This window comes from Oncorhynchus nerka, linkage group LG4, assembly GCF_034236695.1.
Source record: "Oncorhynchus nerka isolate Pitt River linkage group LG4, Oner_Uvic_2.0, whole genome shotgun sequence".
Classification (NCBI taxonomy): Eukaryota; Metazoa; Chordata; class Actinopteri; order Salmoniformes; family Salmonidae; genus Oncorhynchus; species Oncorhynchus nerka.
The window spans coordinates 42,350,567-42,376,028 of NC_088399.1; the positions used below are offsets into that span (position 1 = coordinate 42,350,567).

The 25,462-nt window shown below is 42.3% G+C and overlaps 1 protein-coding gene across 1 annotated transcript in view; it reads left to right on the top strand.

Annotated features, from left to right (window-relative positions):
• Positions 1–17,416: 17,416 nt before the first annotated feature.
• Positions 17,417–25,462, top strand: part of pdlim5b (PDZ and LIM domain 5b) — a 66,727-nt gene continuing 58,681 nt past the window's right edge. The window contains 2 exon segments of the mRNA XM_029654906.2: positions 17,417–17,430; positions 17,432–17,513. Of these exon segments, the coding sequence (XP_029510766.2) occupies positions 17,417–17,430; positions 17,432–17,513 (96 nt within the window).

A 25,462-nucleotide genomic window follows, 5' to 3' on the forward strand; every position in this document is an offset into this window, starting at 1 on the left:
CTTCTCCAACCTATCTCCTGATTCTGCCTCCTCAACCCTCCTCTCCTCCCTTTCTGCATCCCTTGATTCTCTATGTCCCCTATCCTCCAGGCCGGCTCGGTCCTCCCCTCCTGCTCCGTGGCTCGACGACTCATTGCGAGCTCACAGAACAGGGCTCCGGGCAGCCGAGCGGAAATGGAGGAAAACTCGCCTCTGCGGACCTGGCATCCTTTCACTCCCTCCTCTCTACATTTTCCTCTTCTGTCTCTGCTGCTAAAGCCACTTTCTACCACTCTAAAGTCCAAGCATCTGCCTCTAACCCTAGGAAGCTCTTTGCCACCTTCTCCTCCCTCCTGAATCCTCCTCCCCTCCCCCCTCCTCCCTCTCTGCAGATGACTTCGTCAACCATTTTGAAAAGAAGGTCGACGACATCCGATCCTCGTTTGCTAAGTCAAACGACACCGCTGGTTCTGCTCACACTGCCCTACCCTGTGCTCTGACTTCTTTCTCCCCTCTCTCCAGATGAAATCTCGCGTCTTGTGACGGCCGGCCGCCCAACAACCTGCCCGCTTGACCCTATACCCTCCTCTCTTCTCCAGACCATTTCCGGAGACCTTCTCCCTTACCTCACCTCGCTCATCAACTCATCCCTGACCGCTGGCTACGTCCCTTCTGTCTTCAAGAGAGCGAGAGTTGCACCCCTTCTGAAAAAACCTACACTCGATCCCTCCGATGTCAACAACTACAGACCAGTATCCCTTCTTTCTTTTCTCTCCAAAACTCTTGAACGTGCCGTCCTTGGTCAGCTCTCCCGCTATCTCTCTCAGAATGACCTTCTTGATCCAAATCAGTCAGGTTTCAAGACTAGTCATTCAACTGAGACTGCTCTTCTCTGTATCACGGAGGCCCTCCGCACTGCTAAAGCTAACTCTCTCTCCTCTGCTCTCATCCTTCTAGACCTATCGGCTGCCTTCGATACTGTGAACCATCAGATCCTCCTCTCCACCCTCTCCGAGTTGGGCATCTCCGGCGCGGCCCACGCTTGGATTGCGTCCTACCTGACAGGTCGCTCCTACCAGGTGGCGTGGCGAGAATCTGTCTCCTCACCACGCGCTCTCACCACTGGCGTCCCCCAGGGCTCTGTTCTAGGCCCTCTCCTATTCTCGCTATACACCAAGTCACTTGGCTCTGTCATAACCTCACATGGTCTCTCCTATCATTGCTATGCAGACGACACACAATTAATCTTCTCCTTTCCCCTTCTGATGACCAGGTGGCGAATCGCATCTCTGCATGTCTGGCAGACATATCAGTGTGGATGACGGATCACCACCTCAAGCTGAACCTCGGCAAGACGGAGCTGCTCTTCCTCCCGGGAAGGACTGCCCGTTCCATGATCTCGCCATCACGGTTGACAACTCCATTGTGTCCTCCTCCCAGAGCGCTAAGAACCTTGGCGTGATCCTGGACAACACCCTGTCGTTCTCAACTAACATCAAGGCGGTGGCCCGTTCTTGTAGGTTCATGCTCTACAACATCCGCAGAGTACGACCCTGCCTCACACAGGAAGCAGCGCAGGTCCTAATCCAGGCACTTGTCATCTCCCGTCTGGATTACTGCAACTCGCTGTTGGCTGGGCTCCCTGCCTGTGCCATTAAACCCCTACAACTCATCCAGAACGCCGCAGCCCGTCTGGTGTTCAACCTTCCCAAGTTCTCTCACGTCACCCCGCTCCTCCGCTCTCTCCACTGGCTTCCAGTTGAAGCTCGCATCCGCTACAAGACCATGGTGCTTGCCTACGGAGCTGTGAGGGGAACGGCACCTCAGTACCTCCAGGCTCTGATCAGGCCCTACACTCAAACAAGGGCACTGCGTTCATCCGCCTCTGGCCTGCTCGCCTCCCTACCACTGAGGAAGTACAGTTCCCGCGCAGCCCAGTCAAAACTGTTCGCTGCTCTGGCCCCCAAATGGTGGAACAAACTCCCTCACGACGCCAGGACAGCGGAGTCAATCACCACCTTCCGGAGACACCTGAAACCCCACCTCTTTCAGGAATACCTAGGATAGGATAAAGTAATCCTTCTCACCCCCCTTAAAAGATTTAGATGCACTATTGTAAAGTGGCTGTTCCACTGGATGTCTTAAGGTGAACGCACCAATTTGTAAGTCGCTCTGGATAAGAGCGTCTGCTAAATGACTTAAATGTAAATGTAAATGAATCACAGGGCACTGATCAGAGTGGGGGCTTGACGCAACATGGCAGAGAATACTGAATCTGCATTCACATGCTGCTTTCTGAGGTGGTGCACAATCTTATACTGAAAATTCGATGGGTTCAAAACCTCTCTTCTTTGAGCCTCCCGAGTGGTGCAGCGGTCTAAGTGCTAGAGGCCGTGATTGGGAGTCCCATAGGGTGGCGCACAATTGGCCCAGCGTCGTCCGGATTAGGGAGGGTTTGGCCGAGGGCTCTTCGTGCTCTAGCGACTCCTTGTGGCGGGATGAGCCCCTGCAGGGTGACCTTGGTTGTCAGGTGAACGGTGTTTCCTCCGACACATTGGTGTGGTTGGGTTCTGGGTTAAGCAGGCGGGTGTTAAGAAGCGTCGTTTGCCGGGTCATGTTTCAGAGGATGCATGACTCGACCATTGGGGAGTTGCAGCGATGAAACAAGATTGAAATTGGGGGTAAAATACAAAAATACACTCAAGAAACTCTCTCTTCCAAACCCAATTACGCCACAAGGGTATTTACAGACCAGGGCAAGTACATGCTCTCTTCACTCTGCTTTTCGTAGTCTACCACTTCACTGTCTACCTCCATCTGATTGAACAGAGTGCCAATGTTCATGCCCCATTTTAGATTTTGGTCTTCGTCAGTCACATTTTTTTTAAACTCTGTTTATTAAGTTTTACACACACACACAGACAAGACAAAGCAATATAAATAATATACTCAACCAGAAAAAAATACAAAAAAAATAAATAAAATAGCTTTAAAGATACCATACTTTAGACAAGTTAAACACACCAGGCAGAAGGCTACAGAGGTTAAAGGGCAATCTATAGTACAGGGACAGAGCAAACACCTCACCATTGTTCCTGTAAACAGTCAAGGGATAAGGGTGGAGAAATGCAACCACTCACAGAGAGTCATGGCCACAGACCGACCATCCACTGGACCAAAAAAAAAGTTTACAATGCTTTAAAATTAAAATAAATAGAAAATAGAATGATTATTCATGTAGGCGTGAACAAAATGTAAAAATAACTGGGAAAAACAAGCTCACACTTCAGTCTCTGCCCGGGCAAGATGAACAAGGCATCTGCGGAGAACAATCAATAAGCACATGGACCTTAATGCCCCCCAGCAAAAACACAGAGAGAAGCTCCTCCAACCCTTAAGTCACAGACTTATTTTAGTATTAATTGGAATGCCATCAGAGGATGGACTGTTTAAAGTAAGACCAGAATGGAGCCCAAGCCTCATCAAACAGTTTGGGGTTCCCACGTGAATTGAATATAATTTTTTCTAGTTTCAGAGAGCACAACACATCCCTCACCCAATATTTATAAGATGGGGGAGCTGCCATCTTCCAGTTCTGTAGTATTAGCTATCTAGCTAAAAGAGTTGTATAAGCAACAGTGTCCGATCAGTCACATTAATTACATGCATTGGCAAAACCCCTGATCATCTGTACTCATGACGAGAGCCACCAGGACATCGCAATGGTTGGGCAGATAGGAAGAGGGTTCCAGCATACCTTTGGTATACTTGTTGGGAAGACCCACGCCTGGGATAATGACTTCACTATGGGGTGAGACAACTGTATCAGTTTGACTCCCGAGTGGCGCAGTGGTCTAAGGCACTGCTTTTCAGGGCAAGAAGCATCACTACAGTCCCTGGTTCAAATCCAGGCTGTATCACATACGGCCGTGATTGGGAGTCCCATTTAGTATGATATGTTATTTTTGGTATGGCTAAATAAGACAGATGATTAATTAAGGCAAAATGAAAGTAGGGTGGTTGGTTGGGGTAGATGTATAACTTGAACGTCTATCAACTCAAAGGTTGTGTACTCGAATCTCATCACAGACAATTTTAGCTAACCATTCCCCTAACGTAACCCTTTTAGCCAACCCTAACCCTTCCCTTAACCTAACTCCTAAACATAACCCTAACCTAGCTAACGTTAGCAACCTAGCTGGAATTCTTAACATATTATACGTTTTGGAATTCGTAACATATCATCGAAATGGGTGATGGACATCCACAAATTAATACCATATGAAACGTAACCTCATTATACTAAATGGAGTGTCTTAGATTTACATACAGAATAATACGAAATGCTATGAGACCAGGTTCTTAATTCGCATGTCCAAGAACACAATACAACATGCAACTGCTCTGTTCCTAAAAACTGGGGAGATGGCTTGCACTCCTAGCAACCCCACTATCTACTCTGGTTCCCCAAATTCTCCCTCACTACCTGTCTTTCGCAGGCTGCCAGATCACACCCATTGTTCATTGCATTTTGTTTCACCATTCATTTCCAATGGAACGCTGCGTTGGCCTTGCAGTATTGTGTTGCAAAGGCAGTTGCATTGCGTTCTGTGTGGTGGACAATATCTTGATCACACCGATAGTGCTCTGCGCAAAATAGGACGTAGCATCATTTGGATATGTGTGCAACAACAGTTCAATATTCTCCCTCTGCTACCATTTCTGTCAAGCCTCGACTCATACAGTTTGACGCGCATGTATGATAAATCCAACGTATGCACCACACAGAACACACTGCAACTGCTTCTGCAAAAAGGCAAACGCAGCATTTTATTGGCAATGAATGTACTTCGGATGTACCAAAATGCAAAACACTGTAGGTGTGATCGGGGCATAAATTGGATTCATCGAATGTTCGCATCAAACTGTACGCCCTTTGACGGCTTGACAGAAATGGAGGCAGAAGGTGAAAGTTGAACTTTTGTTGCACACATATCCAGATGATGCTCTGTACCATTTTTTTGCGCAAAAACACTGTCGGTGTGCTCGAGGCATAAAGGGATTGCAAACTACAAGACCAACGTCGTCCGTCAAGGTACAGCTCCCCTGCGCTCTCAGCTCTGCTTTATATCAGTTGCTCATTCCCGGGCAGAAGCAGGCACAGGTGCGAGCAATTAGTTCATGATTTAGTGACGTCCTCCCTTACAAGCTGTCTCACAGCTTCACCACAGTATCATCATTATGACCACTCAAACTAATGAGTACCAATTAACAATCAAACGTAATGTGAAAGTTACATTAAAAAAAAGATCAGGACAACTCTTGGATAATTGGTCAAGTTGACAGATGCTCAGTTGAGTCAAATTTATTTTGAATAATGATAGTACCGTCACAATACACCAGCAGTCAACTTGACCACCAACTTCCCTTCTGTCCAGACCACCCAAATAACCACCTTTTTTAGATTAAGCCGTCACTGACAGGGGACATGTAGTTCGAAATTCAATCAATTATTGCCCTTCTCTCTATTTGTAGCCAACCCTCATTGTGTCGTGAACCCCTCTTCCCCGATCCTTTCACTTCCCTGTTCCCTTTCTTTTCCCATTTCCCTTATTTGATTTATTTAACAAATATAAACACTCCCTTTCTCTTTGACTCTCATCCACCCGAGGAAAAGCCTATTCATTCTGTTCATCAAGACACATCCAGACATAATTCAAATGAAACCACATTGAAATGAATACAACTGGATATTTTCTGTTTAGTCGATAACAATACACTTTATTATTACATTCGGTATGATATTCTGATCCAATGACCTTTGACCAAGGACCTTTGGTCGATGACCTTTTTGATCATTGACATTTTACATGACCCTTTATGTAGTATGATTGCTAGTAGGACTATAGATGATTTGTGAAACATATCTATCTATAGGCTAGGCATAGGCAGGCAGTCATTGAATTGTCTATACGTTTTTCATCCTTTACAATTGTACAGATATTCTTAACAAGTGGGTACAAATGTAACCATCTTGCAAGTAAAATGTACCAATATGATATTAACACTCTGGAACATTGTCGCGTTTACTGAAGTAACCGGGATTGCCCGCCTACCGTGGTATGGGCCAGTCAGATGAGATAGGGCGATGCGGAAGTCATAGTTCCGTTCACTTCAGTTCAGTCTGAAACTCGTGGTAGCCGCAGAACGGTCACACGCTTTCACACCTCAACACCTCGACCAAACCGGCTTTGCCTCATCCACGAAAAGGTGAGCACAAAACATACAGAGGGGGACAGACACATACATTGAATGGGAAAACTATTCGAAATAGATGGATAGGCAATTGTTAGGCTACTTTTATTTTTGTTTAAAGGAGATACGAGCTAGTGTGCGTAGTCACACCCACCCACAAAACAATAGTGGTGGAGGATACTGTAGCCAAGTTTTTAATATATATTCATAAAAAGGGTTGTTTGAAGTAATGTTTCGTTTTATAGACAATTTTAAAGGTTGATATAACATGTTACAGTTATTGAGACACTGGTGGCACAAATACACTCACTGTCCTACAGAGAGAGGAAGAGATTTGAATGTGAATTTACTCTAGCCTAATACTTGGTGTACTATTATGTAGCCAATTACAGCAATGTAGTCTAATACTTGGCAAGGAAAGGGAACGTGTTGAGATCTGTGTGAAAAATTGTGAAAGGTATTTATTTCCTTTGCATTGTACCAGAATATGGTGTGTAAGACAGGCATGCATTGACATGAAGGAAGTTAACTTAGTTCAATATTACACTGAGGATAGTGTGCTTTGGGTACTACCAAGGCTCAGTAAAAAAAAAAGAAACGTTGTCATGTGTCTCTAGTCCAGTTTGCGTGACTGCTCTGTTGACATGAACTATAATTACAGGAGCTATTTTTAAATGTCTAATCAGTGAAGGTCAGAACTTTTGAAGCGGTTTTTAAATTATTTTTTACATCAGGTGACAGGTGTACAGAGTAGACACATTTGTAACAATCGACAGCTATGTGTTTTTGTCATGAGCATTTCTAAACAGCCTTATGTTGGACAGAGATTACGCTGCGGTGGAGTTAGTTTAGAGGGAGTCTGTGTCTTGTACGGGTAACGTTTGTTTTGGACAAACTAAATAATCTACTTCTGTTTGCTAAATGCCGACCGGCATTTCTGAGTGGATAGTGGCTTGTTTTTCATCACCCGAGGAAAACCTCATGTCCTGAAACCGTAGAAATGATCACAGGAACTTCTGAAGTTATGATGACCGTTTAGTGTGGCGTACTTAGAAAAGAATCCATGCATCAACTGTGCAAATTGAACTGCAGACCTTGACCTATACTCAGATGTGCAGTGTGAAAGACTTGATCCTTGACCCACTATTGATTTGGAGAGGTTAGGAAGGAAGTCTGAGTTAAAGGTCACTCCCCATTGTTTCTGTTGTTTTTGCTTCCTTAGGAAAGTGGCATATAATTAGTACCCACCCAATTTGTTGTACTCTGAAAACATGTTGATTACCAGATGGTTAGTGCCAGATTGTCCTCTTGGTGAACTCTAGGTTGGTGCTGTTGGGTTTGTAATTTCCCCTGAGCCCTGGACATAGTTAGCTCACCTCAGCCCTAGGTCACACTGGAGAACTGAGAAGGGTGCCTATAATGAGTACATCAGTACGTGTGTGTCTGAGGCTGGAGGGGCGTGTGTCCTGTTGTTCTCCAGGTGTGTGACCCCCCCCCCCCCCCCCTTCCCTCATCTCCTTCTGTCCCACTGCTCTCCTCTCCTGGCTGCCAGTGATTCACCACTACCTGTGTCAAAGAGTCTGCCACACCTGCTCCAGTTGTGATCAGTCAGCCACATAAACAGTGGGCAAGAAGTCTGACTGAGGTAGGAGAGGAGAGGGGAGGGGTGTACGGTAGAGGTCAGGTGACATGTTGGAGCAGGTGGTGCTCTGACCCTCAGGGGTTCACCATTTACTCCCCAGGCCACAGTGTGGAGGTATGACTGACGGCATGACTTACACCACTGAAACATTATGTTTTGGATGACAAGGCAGTATTACTCATGAACTCCTCCCCAGCAGAACATTTGTTCTCTCCCCTTTCAACTGAAATGAGTGTCCCTGTCGGATACGGATACAATTTATTGGCAATGTCTGTTTTAGAAGCTGTGGTGAATCATTGTGGTTCACATCATCCTCAACCTGTTATCTTCTATGGTGTTTACTGATGTCCCAGGAAACTGTGCTAAAAAAGCTAACATCTGTGCACGTTCCATAAGGAACCATGGGTGACAATACTTAGTCTGGAAGCAGAACCAATCCGACCTCACACTGATTTTATCTACAATAGTGGGTAATCTCACCTGCATAATGGGGCTAATTGACTAACTGCTCTTGCAACAGTGTTATGGTCTATACACTCAATCAGTCTCATTGTGTTTTTGTGTCAACGTCTAACTTATGTGCGCGGGCAGAGGTCATGTGTACACATTAACCTGCAACATGGTTTAAAGTGCACTAGATGTACACATGGGCATGTGTGGACCTGTACTCACAAAGCCCTTAGTCCAACCATTTGACAGCACTTTTTCCTTCACGGAGGTGTGTGTGTGGTAGAGAGATGCCTGAGGTCTCTCTTCACCAGTCAGAGTTTTTCTCCTTCAGAACCTCTTCTTCCTTCCTGGACATGAAAACTCAGTCTGGACTTCTGCTAGCTCACTCACTCCTGTGTCACGTCTCAACTCACAATGATTTAGTTGTTCAATAATTATACTTCTGCTTATTTTCAATGGAAAGGGAATGTGAAAATAGGCAGGGTCAAAACCAATGAAATTCAACAGCGCATGAAAGGCACCATACATGCCATAATGTGTGTCTGACGATTGGTATTGTCCGTTCAGGTAAAGCAACAGGGGGGTGAGTCTATGAGTCAGTAGGACACACTGTTAGTCCTGTCCTGTACCCCCCCCCAAAGTCCTACAGTATAGTACATTCTTGCCAGGTGGTTGACAAATGTGGCAGCTCCAATCAGACAAGCCCTCGGGGCTCCAGTGAACGGCTCAGTCACGGGGAAGTGGTGTTGGATTGAGTTCCAACGTGTCCCTGGCCTTCCAGGGTGTGTCTCTGGCTCTGTCTGTTTCTGCTGCTCTCTCCGCAACAGGCAGTGGCACCAGCCCAAGCACCAGCCTACAGTACTAACCCCTATAGAGAGATCAGTCTGAAGATCTGACAGCATTTACACGGTTTTACACTGGGGATTCACTAGTTGATGGATATCGCTGGTAATCACAGTACAATACCTTAATCACCTCAGTTTAGCTTAAAATTCAGAGATGAGCTAGTGGGTAGAAAGGTGCTTTCTAGAACCTAAAAGGTTTCTTTGGCTGTCCCCATAAGATAACCCTTTGAAGAACCCTTTTTGGTTCCAGGTAGAACCATTTTGAGTTCCATGTAGAACCCTCTGTGGAAAGGGTTCTACATGGAACCAAAAAGGGGAAGAACTGTTTTGGAACCCTTTTTTTCCCCTAAGAGTGTATGAAACACTTAATATATGTGTGTGTGTATATATATATATATATATATATATATATATATATATATATATATGTATATATTTGTGTATGTATATATATTTCTATTAAGAACACCTAATTGGCCTATCAGTTGAAATTTTATAATGAAGGGCATGAATTAAGCAATATCTTCCTCTAGATTGTTTCTCTTTTTCTTTCATATCTCTTACTGAGTTTGTATGTTTATGGGTGGTCTGTCCTCACCATCTGTGCCTTGCCCTCTCGTCCCAGCTTACAATTAGCTCATTCTGCCCCCTCTCCCCTGTAACTATTCCCCAGGTCGTCGCTGTAAATGAGAATGTGTTCTCAGTCAACAACAAAAAAAATAACGCTTTTTACAAAAATATGTAACTTCCTGGGTGTGTCGTAGCCTGTTGTGTCAGTGAGGTGTGATGCTGCTGGCATGACTCCATATCTCTGTCCTGATCACTTTCACAAAGGACAGTTTTGATACAGGATATGGTAAGATTTGCCACAGAGAAATCTGAGATGTGATGTAAAAGTCATTATTATTGTGCGGAAAGATAAGAAGGATTAAAAAAATAAAAAGTAGATTGGGCCTTAATAACATGGTGGGAAAAGTTTTAGATGATATCTTATCAGGAGCCAATAGTCTTCCCCTCCACCCCCTGCCCTGGCCCATGTTAAAGTAGGACAGTGTTAACAACTCAGTAGTGTGTTCAGTGAAGGGGAAACGTTCTCAGTTCAAAGTGTAGTTTCAGTTCACTACAAACACAGCTGGATCCTCTCTCTTTTGCTTTTACGTGGGTATAGATTTTTGGCCTACCTCAGTTTTTTAAAATGTATTTTACCTTTATTTAACCAGGCAAGTCTGTTAAGAACAAATTCTTATTTTCAATGACGGCCTAGGAACAGCGGGTTAACTGCCTGTTCAGGGGCAGAACGACATATTTGTACCTTGTCAGCTCGGGGGTTTGAACTTGCAACCTTCCGGTTACTAGTCCAACGCTCTAACCACTAGGCTACCTCGCTGGTCTCGTGACCTATGACCTATGTACCTCTCCTCTCCTGCCAGTGGCCTGCTCCTGTAGAGAGCTGGATCAAGAAGTAATAATTAGCTCAGTTCTACTGTCTGGAACATTGAGTGCTGTGCTATAATCTAGTCCACCTGGGCCTGTTCCACACTAACAGTCGATGGAATACAAGAGGGTAGAGCCTACCAAGATGTTTTCTTGGGTCTGATTCAGATTTTTTTTTTTTGGGAGGCAAAACCTACCGATATACTGTTTTACAGTGGGTAAGTTACAAAGTGTCATTTTCCCACACTGAATTCTCATAAATTGCCATCCAAAAGAGCAGTTGTTAAAAGGATAATATCGGCAAACTGATATTTCGTTTGGGCTCTACAAGAGAGAAGTTAGTTATTTAGCCATCTATCTAGGCAGGTTTTGATGACATTGGTAGAATGACAAACAGTGGAAATTCATTCGATATAAGCTAGAATTGTTCGTGGCTAGTTTTGGGGTTCCTCAGTAAACTGCTAGTCTGTAATCTATTGTTGAGGAGGAATGTTTGTTTGGGTTATGCTGGATCTACATAGCACTCCACTCCACTTATCAGCAGTAGCCTTCCCAACTCCTACTCTTTAAATACTTGACTGCACACTACACTCTGTGTAAGCTGATGTACACGGTGGCGCACACACACAAAGCTTAAATAGGCACAGCACTGTTGTGGGACGGTCCGTTTTCACCCGCTAATGATATTTCAGTTGTGGATTGATTGTTCTTTGTGACCTCAGTAGGGAAGACACTTTTGTGAAATAAAATAAATCTGCTCTCATTTAATTTATTGTTGCTTTGAAGGTTATTTTGACACGTAAGTTTTTTTTCTGGGTCTGTTTTATTATACTGAACAAAAATATAAATGCAACATGCGAGTTAGTTCATGTAGGTCTAATCTATGGATTTCACATGACTGGGTCAGGGCACAGCCATGGGAGGGCATAGGCCCACCAACTTGGGAGCCAGGTCCAGCCAATCAGAATGAGTTGTTCCTCACAAAAAGGATTTATTACAGGCAGAAATACTCCTCATTTTCATCAGTTGTCCGGGTGACGTCAACGCAGTGAAGAATGTGGAAGTCCTGGGCTGCCGTGGTTACACGTGGTCTTCGATTGTGAGGCTGGTTGGACGTACTGACAAATTCTCTAAAGCGATGTTGGAGGCAGCTTATGGTAGAGAAATGAACATTAAATTCTCTGGCAACAGAGATATTTTTTTGTTTGTTCTGGAGATGAACTGAATATACTTCAAGATTCCTCAAATCTAATTACATTACTGTGTAGTTTACCAATAAAATGGTCTGACGGTGATGTGGACACACTTGGTATACATATTCCAAAAGAAATGAATTATCTCACTCCAATAAATTTGAAGAAAAAGTTAGCAAAAATAGATAAGATCTTGCTACCATGGAAAAGACTACCTGTCTATTTGTTGAAAAATCACCCTGATTAACTCTTTAGTCATATCAGTCTACCTATTTGCTTATGGTCTTGCCTACACCCAGTGACCCGTTTAAAAAAAAAATATATATATATATTATATGAGCAATTTGATTTTATTTAGAATGGCAACCCAGACAAAATTAAATGGGCCTATTTATATAATGAATATGAATTCAGAGGGCAGACATGATTATATATTAAAGCATTACACCTCTCACTAAAGGTGGCAGTTATACAAAACGTATAGTTCAATCCGAACTGGTTTTCTAGCAAATTAGTAAGAATGTCTCACCACATGTTCAAGAATGGCCTTTTCCCCTTTATTCAGATTACAACCTCTCACTTTCGGTTATTTGAAAACGAAATCATCTAAAATCAATCATCTAAAACAAGCCATAGGAAGTTGGTTGCAATTTCTGTTAAATCCACCAGAAAAATACAGAACAAATAATACAAAAGATATTGTTTTTATACTCAAATATACACATTTTTCAATAAAATAAAAAAGGTATAACTGGTGGATTTGTCAGTGTAGACCACATGCAGTTAACAAAAATATATAGAAATGTCTGCTGTACCCAAAATTTCAACCTACTAATTGCAGCATTACCACAAAAGTGGAAGGGGGAAGAAAATTGTGAAAAATAAAGTGTACCAGTTTAATTTAAGCACCAAAAAATGTACAGCGGTGTTTTTTAACCTTTTTTATTTAACTAGGTAAGTCAGTTCAGAACAAATTCTTATTTTCAATGATGGCCTAGGAACAGTGGGTTAACTGCCTTGTTCAGGGGCAGGATGACAGATTTGTACCTTGTCAGCCCGGGGATTCCATCTTGCAACCTTTCGATTACTAGTCCAACGCTCTAACCACTAGGCTACCTGTCGCCCCAAATGCCATATGGGGCGGCAGGTAGCCTGGTGGGTAGGAATGTTGGGCCAAAGCAAAAACAGGTTTTTAGAAATTGTTTTACATTTGTTAAAAAAACAACAAAAAAAAACAATCACATTTACGTAAGTATTCAGACCCTTTACTCAGTACTTTGCTGAAGCACCTTTTTGGTAGCGATTACAGCATCGAGTCTTCTTGGGTATGACGCTACATGCTTGGCACACCTGTATTTGGGTAGTTTATTCCATTCTTCTCTGCAGATCCTCTCAAGCTCTGTCAGGTTGGATGGGGAGCGTTGCTGCACATCTATTTTCAAGTCTCCAGAGATGTTTGATCGGGTTCAAGTCCGGGCTCTGGCTGAGCCACTCAAGGACATTCAGAGAATTGTCTCGAAGCCACTCCTGCGTTGTCTTGGCTGTGTGCTTAGGGTCGTTGTCTTGTTGGAAGGTGAACCTTCACCCCAATCTGAGGTCCTCAGCTCTCTGGAGCAGGTTTTCATCAAGGATTTCTCTATACTTTGCTCTGTTTGTCTTTGCCTCGATCCTGACTAGTCTCCCTGTCTATGCCGCTGAAAAACATCCCCACAGCATGATGCTGCCACCACCATGCTTCACTGTAGGGATGATGCCAGGTTTCCTGCAGACGTGACACTTGGCACTCAGGCCAAATAGTTCAATGTAGGTTTCATCAGATCAGAGAATCTTGTTTTTCATGGTCAGAGTCCTTTAGGTGCCTTTTGGCAAACTTCAAGTAGGCTGTCGTGCTTTTTACAGAGGAGTGGCTTCTGTCTGGCCAGCCTACTATAAAGGCCTGATTGGTGGGGTGCTGCAGAGATAGTTGTCTTTCTGGAAGTTTCTCTCATCTACACAGAGGAACTTTAGAGCTCTGTCAGAGTGACCATCAGGTTCTTGGTCACCTCTCTGACCAAGGCCCTTCTCCCCCGATTGCTCAGTTTGGCCAGGCGTCCAGCTCTAGGAAGAGTCTTGGTGGTTCCAAACATCTTCCATTTAAGAATGATGGAGCCACTGTGTTCTTGGGGACCTTTAATGCTGTAGACATTTTTTTGGTACTCTTCCCCAGATCTGTGCCTCGACACAATCCTGTCTCGGAGCTCTACGGACAATTCCCTCAACCTAATGGTTTGTTTTTTTGCTCTGACATGCATTGTCAACTGTGGGACCTTGTATAGACAGGTATGTGCCTTTCCAAATCATGTCCAATCAATTGAATTTAGCACAGGTGGACTCCAAGTCATAGAAACATCTCAAGGATGATCAATGGAAACAGGATGCACCTGAGCTCAATTTTGAGTCTCATAGCAAAGGGTATGAATACTTATGTAAATAAGATTTTTCTGTTTTTTAGGTTTAATGAATTAGCAAAAATGTTTTAACCTGTTTTCACTTTGTCATTGTGTGTAATTTATTTTAGAATAAGGCTCTAATGTAACAAAATGTAGAAAAAGTCAAAGGAGCCTGGAAAGTATTCAAAGGCACTAACTTGTAAAATGGATTGTGTTCATAAAATGTATATAGTTTGTATAAGCTGGAGGTAGAAGCCTAAGTGTTCATTAGTTTACTCCAATTATGAGAGGGGTGGTATGGTTAGTGGAAAATAATAACTAAAATATATTTTAAAAGGTGTGTGTGCGTACACAAAATATATGGGGGATTGGAAATGATACAGACAATTATGGAAGTTCCAGTCTGCAATATTGAAGTTGGTCAACCCCACCAAAAAAAAACAAGAAAGGACAAAAAAAACATCTAAACTGTGTAGAAATTATAATGGACGTACATTCATACAGTCTTGACGGTGTCCAGCTCCAGAATATTGTTTTTTGCAAACTGACGGCAAGGAAATATACAATTAATTCTGTGCTACCCTCCGGACCTCATTGACCTCATACCCTCCGGACCTCATTGATCCATCTTTTCTTGAACAAAAATACAACTTGAATGTGTCTGTCTCTCACAGAGGAAAATATGCTTCACTTCTCTGAATAGCGGTGTTGATTCTGGTTAAGCTCCAGCGTCAAAAGACTCGACCCATGTCCAAACGTTCATATCCACTGTCTCTACAGATGGTTCGGAAGAAGAGGGTTAAAATGTCAACCCCTGTGTAGATCAGATTTATATCACCATGTGTTATCATTAAGTACAAATTTAACTGACTAATAACAAGACTGTAATAAAGTAAGCCCTAACTTGTAACCCATCTGGCTTCCATGGAAACGGCTGAGTCAAGCAATACTGCAGGTATTTGGAGCTTGACAATCTTTTGTCTTATAGTACTCCTATTCGGTGACCCACTGAACAGCTGAGACTCGTGGGTTTGCTGACATTTTATGTTTTTCATTCAATATTAAGATGTGACCATATTTCTCTATTGAGGTTTATGTCAAATGTATGTGATTTGCTTATTTTTTTTACACGTTATAAAAGTACATACTCATAGTTATGCTGCTTTAAAAGTTGATACAATTGTTATCCCACTCAAAAGACAAATAGGATAAAATGCCCTATGAAAGATTGAGATTTTCACACTAGGGAGAGAGCCTTTCTTTGTTTATGCCCATTCAGCATCGTTCACACCCTCTCAAGCTATATCCCAACCCATCTATGTGAGTAAGCATGGCATTGTCCTCCAGAAAGCAGTCTCTACTTAAACCCAGCTAAATACAGGGCAGCAATGTTTTTGAATTGCATCCACACTTTTTCAGTTGTGCATAGCTATACTGTATCTTTCCAAATATCCGGGGTAGAGGTCGACCGATTATGATTTTTCAACGCCGATACCGATTATTGGAGGACCCCAAAAAAAAGCTGATACCGATTTTAAATCTGCCAATTTTTATTTTATTTATTTATTTGTAATAATGACAATTACAACAATACTGAATTAACACTTATTTTAAATTAATATAATACATCAATAAAATCAATTTAGCATAAGTAAATAATGAAACATGTTCAATTTGGTTTAAAAGCAAAGTGTTGGAGAAGAAAGTAAAAGTGCAATATGTGCTAACGTTTCAGTTCATTGCTCAGAACATGAGAGCATATGAAAGCTGGTGGTTCCTTTTAACATGAGTCTTCAATATTCCCAGTTAAGAAGTTTTAGGTTGTAGGAATTATAGGACGATTTCCCTCTATACCATTTGTATTTCATTAACCTTTGACTATTAGATGTTCTTATAGGCACTTTAGTATTGCCAGTGTAACAGTATAGCTTCTGTCTCTCTCCTCGTGCCTCCCTGGGCTCGAACCAGCAACACAACGACAACAGCCACAATCGAAGCAGAGCAAGGGGAACAACTACTAGAAGGCTCAGAGCGAGTGACGTTTGAAACGCTATTAGCGCGTAGCTAGCCATTTCTCTCCGGTTACATCAGCCTCATCTTGGAAGTTGATAGGCTTGAAGTCATAAACAGTGCAATGTTTGACGCACAACGAAGAGTGGCTGGCAAAACGCACGGAAGTGCTGTTTGAATGAATGTTTACGCGCCTGCTTCTGCCTACCACCGCTCAGTCAGACACTTAGATACTTGTATGCTCAGTTAGATTATATGCAACACAGGACACGCTAGATAATATCTAGTAATATCATCAACCATGTGTAGTTAACTAGTGATTATGATTGATTGTTTTTTTAAAGATAAGTTTAATGCTAGCTAGCAACTTACCTTGGCTTACTGCATTCGCGTAACAGGCAGTCTCCTTGTGGAGTGCAACGAGAGAGAGGTATGTCGTTATTGCATTGGACTAGTTAAATGTAAGGTTGCAAGATTGGATCCCCCGAGCTGATAAGTTGAAAATCTGTCGTTCTGCCGCTGAACGAGGCAGTTAACCCACCGTTCCTAGGCCTTCATTGAGTTCTTAACTTAATAAAGGTATAAAAAAAAATATTAAAACAATCGGCGCCCAGAAATACCGATTTCCGATTATGAAAACTTGAAATTGGCCCTAATTAATCGGCCATTCCGATTAATCGGTCGACCTCTAATCCGGGGTAGCAAAGATGATCTACTGTATATACTGACTAGGGAAAATCTCATTCTGTTATTATAGAAGCCTGTGACATGAGTCCTGTTTGGTATGTCATCTCATGTCCAACCAAATCCATTATCTCAGCCAATCATGACTAGCCAGGAAGAATCCTGTCTTTCTCCCTGTATAGCTGTGCTTTCTCCACTTGGCTAAACTCGTAATAAAAATGTGTGTTCATATTTACAAATCCCATACATGTTTAATTAAGGCACATGGAAGTTCACATGTTCAAGAAGGCATTGAAAAAAATAATACATATTAAAAAATATATAGTTAAACAGCCCTACTGTGGTGCAGGAGATGGCGTCAAACGCCTCAGATCCTGTAACCAATCACACATTGCAGATGGGATAACTTTTGGACTGCTGTGTCTTCTGTATAACCCATAAAGGTCCTGATTTTATTAATGTTTTGTCTGCTTTTTTTGTTTCTGCAGGAGCATCATGAGCAGCAACTACAGTGTCTCTGGTTGGCCCCGCCCCCTGGGGCTTCAGACTGCAGGGAGGAAAGGACTTCTGTCTGCCCCTCACAATCTCACGGGTGAGTCTCTCATATGTTTTATTTATATTTTGTTGGGGGAGTGACATAAACGTGTGTTTATATCCGTTCAAAAGTTTGAGGTCACTTAGACATTTCCTTGTTTTTGAAAGAAAAGCAACTTTTTTTGTCCATTAAATTGATCAGAAATACATTGTAGACGTTGTTAATATTGTAAATGATTATTTTAACTGGAATTGGCAGATTTTTAATGGAATATCTACATAGGTGTACAGAGGCCCATTATTGGCAACCATCACTCCTGTGTTCCAATGGCACAGTGGATTAGCTAATCAAAGTTTATCATTTAAAAGGCTAATTGATGATTAGAAAACCCTTTAGCAATTATGTTAGCACAGCTAAAAACTGTTCTGATTTTAAAGAAGCAATAAAACATGGCATCTTTAGACGAGTTGAGTATCTGGAGCATCAGCATTTGTGGGTTCGATTACAGGCTCAAAATGGCCAGAAACAAAACTTTCTTCTGAATCTCGTCAGTCTATTCTTGTTCTGAGAAATGATGGCTGTTCCATGCGAGAAATTGCCAAGAAACTGAAGATCTTGTACAATGCTTTGTACTACTCCCTTCACAGAACAGTGCAAACTGGCTCTAACCAGAATAGAAAGAGGAGTGGGAGGCTCCGGTGCACAACTGAGCAAGAGGACAAGTACAATAGTGTCTAGTTTGAGAAACAGACTTTATTAAATAGTAACTGCAAAACACCAGTCTCAACGTCAGCAGTGAAGAGGCGACTCTGGGATGCTGCCCCCCCCCCCCCCAAAAAAACCCCGCATTGCACACACTCGGGGCTCTAAAGTGCGAGAACATATTTTACTGTGCGACCAAGAGTTTTTATTTTGGAAGCACTGCGTGATAAGGTTGCACTGTAGCGTTGTTTCAGAGTGCCCTAGAGAAACAAGTGAGTACAGATCCGTTAGCATTATGGTTGAACCATTACTACAGTGAAAATGGCTTACTTCTAGTCCAACCAGGTCAAAATCTCTGACCCATATTACCAGCACATCATTTCTATCTGCCGGGACTGCATTTTACATTCATAAAGCAATGTCGTGGGCCGTTCTAAATCTACTATTGACGTCGTTGACCATTTGTTTACACTTTGTTCAGTCATGTTACCTCATTGGCTAGCTAGCTAACAACCTGGTAACTTTAGCAGTGTATCCAAACATGTGGGGACACAGAAAGAAAGGAGAAGGGATGGCTTTTTCAGAAGATCCATGATCTCATAAATAAATGAATGACCAATCTCTTGCATGTCTCATCACATACCTGACATTTTTTAAAGAGACAGTGTACACTTTATGTAATGCATCTCAATTGAGAAAGTGTGTTTATGCAATGTAGAAACTTAATGTTCCACAAATGTCATTTCAATGAAAGGTATTCATCTCAATGTTAGCTTTTATAATAAAGTAATGGATTAAGTGTTACATATTAGTTTTTAGGGCACAGAATTAATATAGGCCCAATATAGGCTGTAAAAATCTTATTTCCTGGTGCTCCTAACTTTAAGTTGGGAGCACCAGGACTACCAATTATTTATTTATTTTTAAATTTAGAGCCCTACACAAGCTCACACTTAGACAAGTGTCCTCTCAGCCACGACACTCACCTCACAGGAATGGCATTAATGCTCACTATGCCATCTGGCTCCAGAGTGATGAAAGAGCCTGCGCCGTAGATCCAGTATGTGCCACTCACTGCTGCTTTCAACCACACAACCTCTCTTCTGACGGCTTTAACTGCAAAGGCCCCTCTGACATTTTAATGGCCTCTGTAAATCTCCCTCTGTCTCTATCTTTGTGCCTCATGCCATTTTTATCTGACATATACAAATAGCAACCATCGTATTCACATATTTCCAGAACTTTCCACAATTTCTGTGAAGAGTATAGACTTTGTTCTACCAATCTGCATGCCATTTGATATTCTGTCAGTCAGTCTGAGATAGCGCTGGCTCTTACCTCTGTCTCTGGCTTTGACACAGTGGGGCCGTCTTCCTTGTCACAGAGCAAAAGATGAATCTGTCTACGAATGCCAGAGACTCCTCTGAGTTCTCTGGAACCCTACGGAGAAGCAGTAGTTGTGTAATATCTGTCTGGGGCACCGTATGTTATGCTGATGTCTGGCACTGGCTGGGGTCTGGCCTGGTCTGGGGCTCGGCTGAGAGGCCTAGGCTGATATCTGGGACAGGAGAGGATCCGTACGGTGGCAGGTAGTTTTTCATATCGTCATACTGTCCTTCTCTCATCACGGTATTTGTTACTGTCTTCATACACCAGGGGGTGCTAAAAACAAAAGCCCATTGGGTGTCTATTACCAGAATGCTAACAAAATTAGCACAAACTAATAGCGAATTTCAATAGAGGCTGCTAGATAAACATTCTAATGAGGTCAAACGAAAATAAATTAATTGCAAAGATGTTAAAACCAGCTCATAAAGTTATACAAGTATAGGTAGTAGCTACCTAATTTTTGTTGTTGTGAGTTTTGACATTTACAAGCAAATGTGAAAGAGAGACATTGTTCAAAATAAAACAGTTCTGACTCATGCTTGTCTGAAGGATGAACAGTACTGGCTATGGAGCAGCATGTGTACACGCTGTGGATCTGTGTGTAGCTGTACAACCCTTCCAAAGAGCTTTGACTTCTCAAACACGGCTCCCGAGTGGTGCAGCTTTCTAAAGCACTGCATCTCAGTACAAGAGGCGTCACTACAGTTCCTGGTTCGGGTTTGACCAGGGGTAGGCTGTCTTTGTAAATAAGAGTTTGTTCTTAATTGACTTGCCTAGTTAAATAAAGGTTCAAGAAAATGTAAGAAAAAAATCTAAAAGATAAAACTATCTGATGCCCCGTCTCCTTATTAATTCAACCACTTACTTGGCCAACTAGCAAGTTAAATCAAATACACCAGCTCCTGCTTTCTTCCGTGCTATTTACAAACACATGATGACTCCACTGTTCTGGGGAACTAAGGTAAGATTCATAATGTTAAATAATTTGACAGGTGAAATGAAAATGCAATCCGCTTTATCTCCCAAGGTATTGCTTTATCTCCCAAGGTATTGCTTTATCTCCCAAGGTATTGCTTTATCTCCCAAGGTATTGCTTTATCTCCCAAGGTATTGCACAAGTTGAATGCACGTATTAAAAAGTAGCTTCAAATATTTATTGAAAAAAACTTCAAATAAATCGTTTGGACGGTATTGAAAAACCATCCTGTGGCTTTTTCCAAATAGCCCCTTATATGGTATATACGGTATACCGCCCAAGCCTAGTGGCAGACCTGTTGTGTGATGAATGGTTCTGAATCACCACAGGTACACACGGTTTGTGTTGCTGCTGTGAAAAGGAGGCTGGGACTCTCACTAACACTAATTATCACTTGATAGTGACTATGCTTGGCTAATAGACAAGCCACTCTCGTCAGTGTATGACTCCAGTTAACCATTTTATACTGCTATTAAATTGGTGAATGTCTGTTGAAGTGCCTTTGTCAATAGCAAAGCAGTATTTTGCTCTTGTACAGTATTTGCTCAGTCCCTCAGCCTTGTTACCAGTTTTGATGTAGGTCCATGTTTGTTTAGGAGATTTGCACTTCCCTGTTTTTGAAAGTGAAATTGGTAAGTGATGCTGGGGCCAGTTTCCTTATTTTCTCAGTGGAAGGAATCCCAGTATAGATGTAAAACAAAAGATATGAACTATGAAACTAAATGTGGTCGTAGCCATGTTTATCAGTTCATGAAATGTAACGCTACAGACCTATCTGGACATGCAACTGCTAAAACATCATTTGAATACATGTTTTCAGAAAGTTGAATTTGGTACATAAGGACAAATCACAAATCCCAATAATATCCCTGTATTTACAGTAAGACACTCAACAGTAAAGGGATGATATCTGAGCCACAAATGAGATTTGTTTATGGAATTTTCAGTTCTTGGGCGCTTTAAATATTTATTCCAGCACACATTTGAATAAATCAAGTGGGAAGAAATCCTCTGAGAAGGTGTCTGGCCAAGTTACATATCACCTCAAAGATTGATACACACTCAAATCGAAAATGTCAGCTTTGAGCTTGGTGGTTTGGCAGCATTGGGTTAATCTCACTTTGGGAATTGTCCAAGTGTCTGAATATGAAAACAGATAAATCATCCACTTCACAGACAACTCCATAAATGTACATAAAATGAAGTTATATGCTCCGTAGCGAATGTATGGCTGGGTCTGTTGGGCATGCATTTCTCAGACAGAATTTTATACTGATATAGATTTCTTGAAGCTGGAATCCATAGCAGGATATTACAAAAAAAACAAAGACGTATCTTCAAACAAGAACAGTTTTTTTTTTTTCTTCCCTTGAACATCATTACACCAGCAGAGTATGTATGCACTACACATTACACCAGCAGAGTATGTATGCACTACACATTACACCAGCAGAGTATGTATGCACTACACATTACACCAGCAGAGTATGTATGCACTACACATTACACCAGCAGAGTATGTATGCACTACACATTACACCAGCAGAGTATGTATGCACTACACATTACACCAGCAGAGTATGTATGCACTACACATTACACCAGCAGAGTATGTATGCACTACACATTACACCAGCAGAGTATGTATGCACTACACATTTCCTTTTTTACACTGCGGGATGCTCATCTCCTCTGTTTAAAAAAACAAAAACAAAAACAACGATAACAAATGCAACTGTTGGTGCTGTTTCCCCTTTTGTGGATCTCAGCTTTAAAGGTAACGCCAATTCATAAAGAATTTAAACCACATTAAATTATTTCATTAATCTGAGAAGCACGTTGTGGGAGAGGCATTTTGTTTTGAGAGAAATACAGACTGTACTCTACTGTATGTTTACATCTTGAGGCATTTTGCGTTATGGTATACATACAGTGCTGTGGGAATAGACCGATCCATTGTAGAGAATGGAAGAGGCTATAATCACAGGGGGGTGGTGGTGGCCTGGCCACCCATACAGATATACACACTGTATTTCTCAGTGTCTGTAAAAGGCTTTGTTTTCACCCATGGCCCAAACCACACACCTACTAGCCCTGTAACTGTTCAGCTGGCTGGGGTAGCTCAGTTGTCAGCGTCAGTAGGCCCAGTGGAAACTGTCTGTACTGTTCTGATCTCTTTACATGGCAGGAGATAACGCGAGGATAGTTATGGAAACCATCACTGTATCCACCCAGGGGGAACAACACAACACTGAACAACACAACATAACCTGCTCCGCCACAGCCCCACAGCCCCAATCAACATAAACACCATACTATAGTTCATCTCTACACTACAAGTACACACCATATGTTATACTTCTCCCTTTGCAGACTTAGTTTTTTAAGGTGCACTAGATTTAAACTATATTTACTTAGATGCTGTAAACTGTCTGAACTCTTTACAAGGCATCAGGGCGGTCAGTATCGGTCACATGTCTCAGATGGCCTGTCTAGCTGAGAGGCTGAGTGGTCTCCCTGATGGGCCTTAAGTGGGACCTGAGACTGGCTGCTCTTCTCCTGGGGTATTTATAGTCTTATAAACGTTTCCTGAGGGCAGGTCTCGGGGCTTGTGTGAACACACAGCATCCTGACGTGTCTAACAGAATGTCCATGGCATGCTGAGTGCTAGCTAGCTGCCCAGCTGGCCTCAGTCATTTTAAGTGGTGTGGTGGGTGGCAGCGGTGCTTCCTGTGAAGTAGCCTCTGGACCAGGTCTCCCTGTCCTGTGTCATGTAGGCCAGTCCAGGGACACGTGGAAGGACACGGTCAGTCAGCTCAGTGACGCACCAGAGCTGCAGAGCGCCCACCACAGCACAGCCTTCTGGGAGGAAGAGGAGGTTATTTATACCCACCACATTTATGCAGGGGAGAAAAAGCGAGGGGGGGAGACTGCTCTGGCGTGAAAGAAAAAGGGAGCGTAGGAGAGGCCGACCCGGCACTAATAGTCTAGCTAAAAGTTTAATGATATAGGGGAAAGACTGAGGAGTATGAGCTGAGATGAGCTTTTTATTGTACGGAGGTCTATGAGAGTGTTGAATTACGCAAGGCTTATTTGATTGAAAATATGTTTTGTAACATTTAGGCTGTTACAAATGTATAGTATAAGTTATGCTACTTGTCAAATTTATAAAAAACATACCTTATTTGCATAAGTATTCAGACCCTTCACTATGAGACTATGAAAATTGAGCTCCGATTCATCCTGTGTCCATTGGTCATCCTTGAGATGTTTCTACAACTTGATTGTAGTCCACCTGTGGTAAATTCAATTGATATGAAAAGGCACACCTTTCTACATAAGATCCCACAGAGCAAAAATCAAGCCATGAGGTTGAAGGAATTGTCCGTAGAGGTTCGAGACAGGATTGTGTCGAGGCATAGATCTGGGGAAGGGTACCAAAAAAGGTCTGCAGCATTGAAGGTCCCCAGGAACACATTGGCCTCCATCATTATTAAATGGAAGAAGTTTGGAACTGCGAAGACTCTTCCTAGAGCTGGCCGTCTGGCCAAACTGAGCAATCGGAGGAGAAGGTCATTGGTCAGGGAGGTGACCAAGAACCCGATGGTCACTCCGACAGAGCTCTAGAGTTCCTCTGTGGAGATGGGAGAACCTTCCAGAAGGACAACCATCTCTGCAGCACTCCACCAATCAGGCCTTTATGATAGGGTGGTCAGATGGAAGGCACTATTCAGTAGGCTGGGTTTCTGTACAGCACTTTGTGACATCAGCTTGTGTAAGAAGTGCTTTATAAATACATTTGATTTGATGACAGCCCATTTTTCAGTTTTTGATTTGTTAAAAAAGTTTGAAATATCCAATAAATGTCGTTCCACTTCATGATTGTGTCCCACTTGTTGTTGATTCTTCATAAAAAAATACAGTTTTATATATTTATGTTTGAAGCCTGAAATGTGGCAAAAGGTCGCAAAGTTCAAGGGGGCCGAATACTTTCGCAAGGCACTGTAGCTGTACATCAACAGTCCCCATCCGAACAGTCAGAGCTTGAGAGGATCTGCAGAGAAGAATGGGAGAAACTCCCAAAATACAGATGTGCCAAACTTGTAGCATCATACCCAAGAAGACTAGGTGCTGTAATCACTGCCAAACTTGTAGCATCATACCCAAGAAGACTAGGTGCTGTAATCGCTGCCAAACTTGTAGCATCAGACCCAAGAAGACTAGGTGCTGTAATCGCTGCCAAAGTTGCTTCAACAAAGTACTGAGTAAAGGATCTGAATACTTATGTAAATGTAATTTTAAAAAATATATAAATTATACAATTTTCTAAACCTATTTTTGCTTTGTCATTATGGGGGTATTGTGTGAGGGGAATTTTAGAATAAAGCTGTAACGTAACAAAATGTGAAAAAAGTAATGGGGTCTGAATACTTTCCGAAAGGCACTGTATGCTGCATGATATAACTGTCGATATACAGTTAAATCTACTGTCTGCAGTTATGCCACTGATGTCATTGCTCTTTCCTGTTATTATGGGATCAAGGATTTCACAACCTACAATAGGCTAAAAATGGTTTGTGGAAGTCTGACTTTTTATGTGTTTTGGAGGAGGCATGTCATGCAGGCAATACATGAGGGAGAAATACAACTTTCATAGTTCCAGAGATTTTTTAACAACCATCCATTTGAAAATAAGTTGTTTTGAATTCTGCTGCATCTCCAGTATTGAATCTCCCAGAGACTCCAAGAGAAACATTTAGTTTTGATCTTGGCATGTGGACTTAGTGGAATGTTACTGTTTTAATAAACACAAAACAGACTCTCCTTCCCTACTCCATTAACCACAGTGGGCTTGGCAGTTGAATGTTTGAAATAACCTGCCTTATTTGTTACCTGGCTTACACACTAGAACCAGGTATTTTGTGTTTTCAGTGAAAAC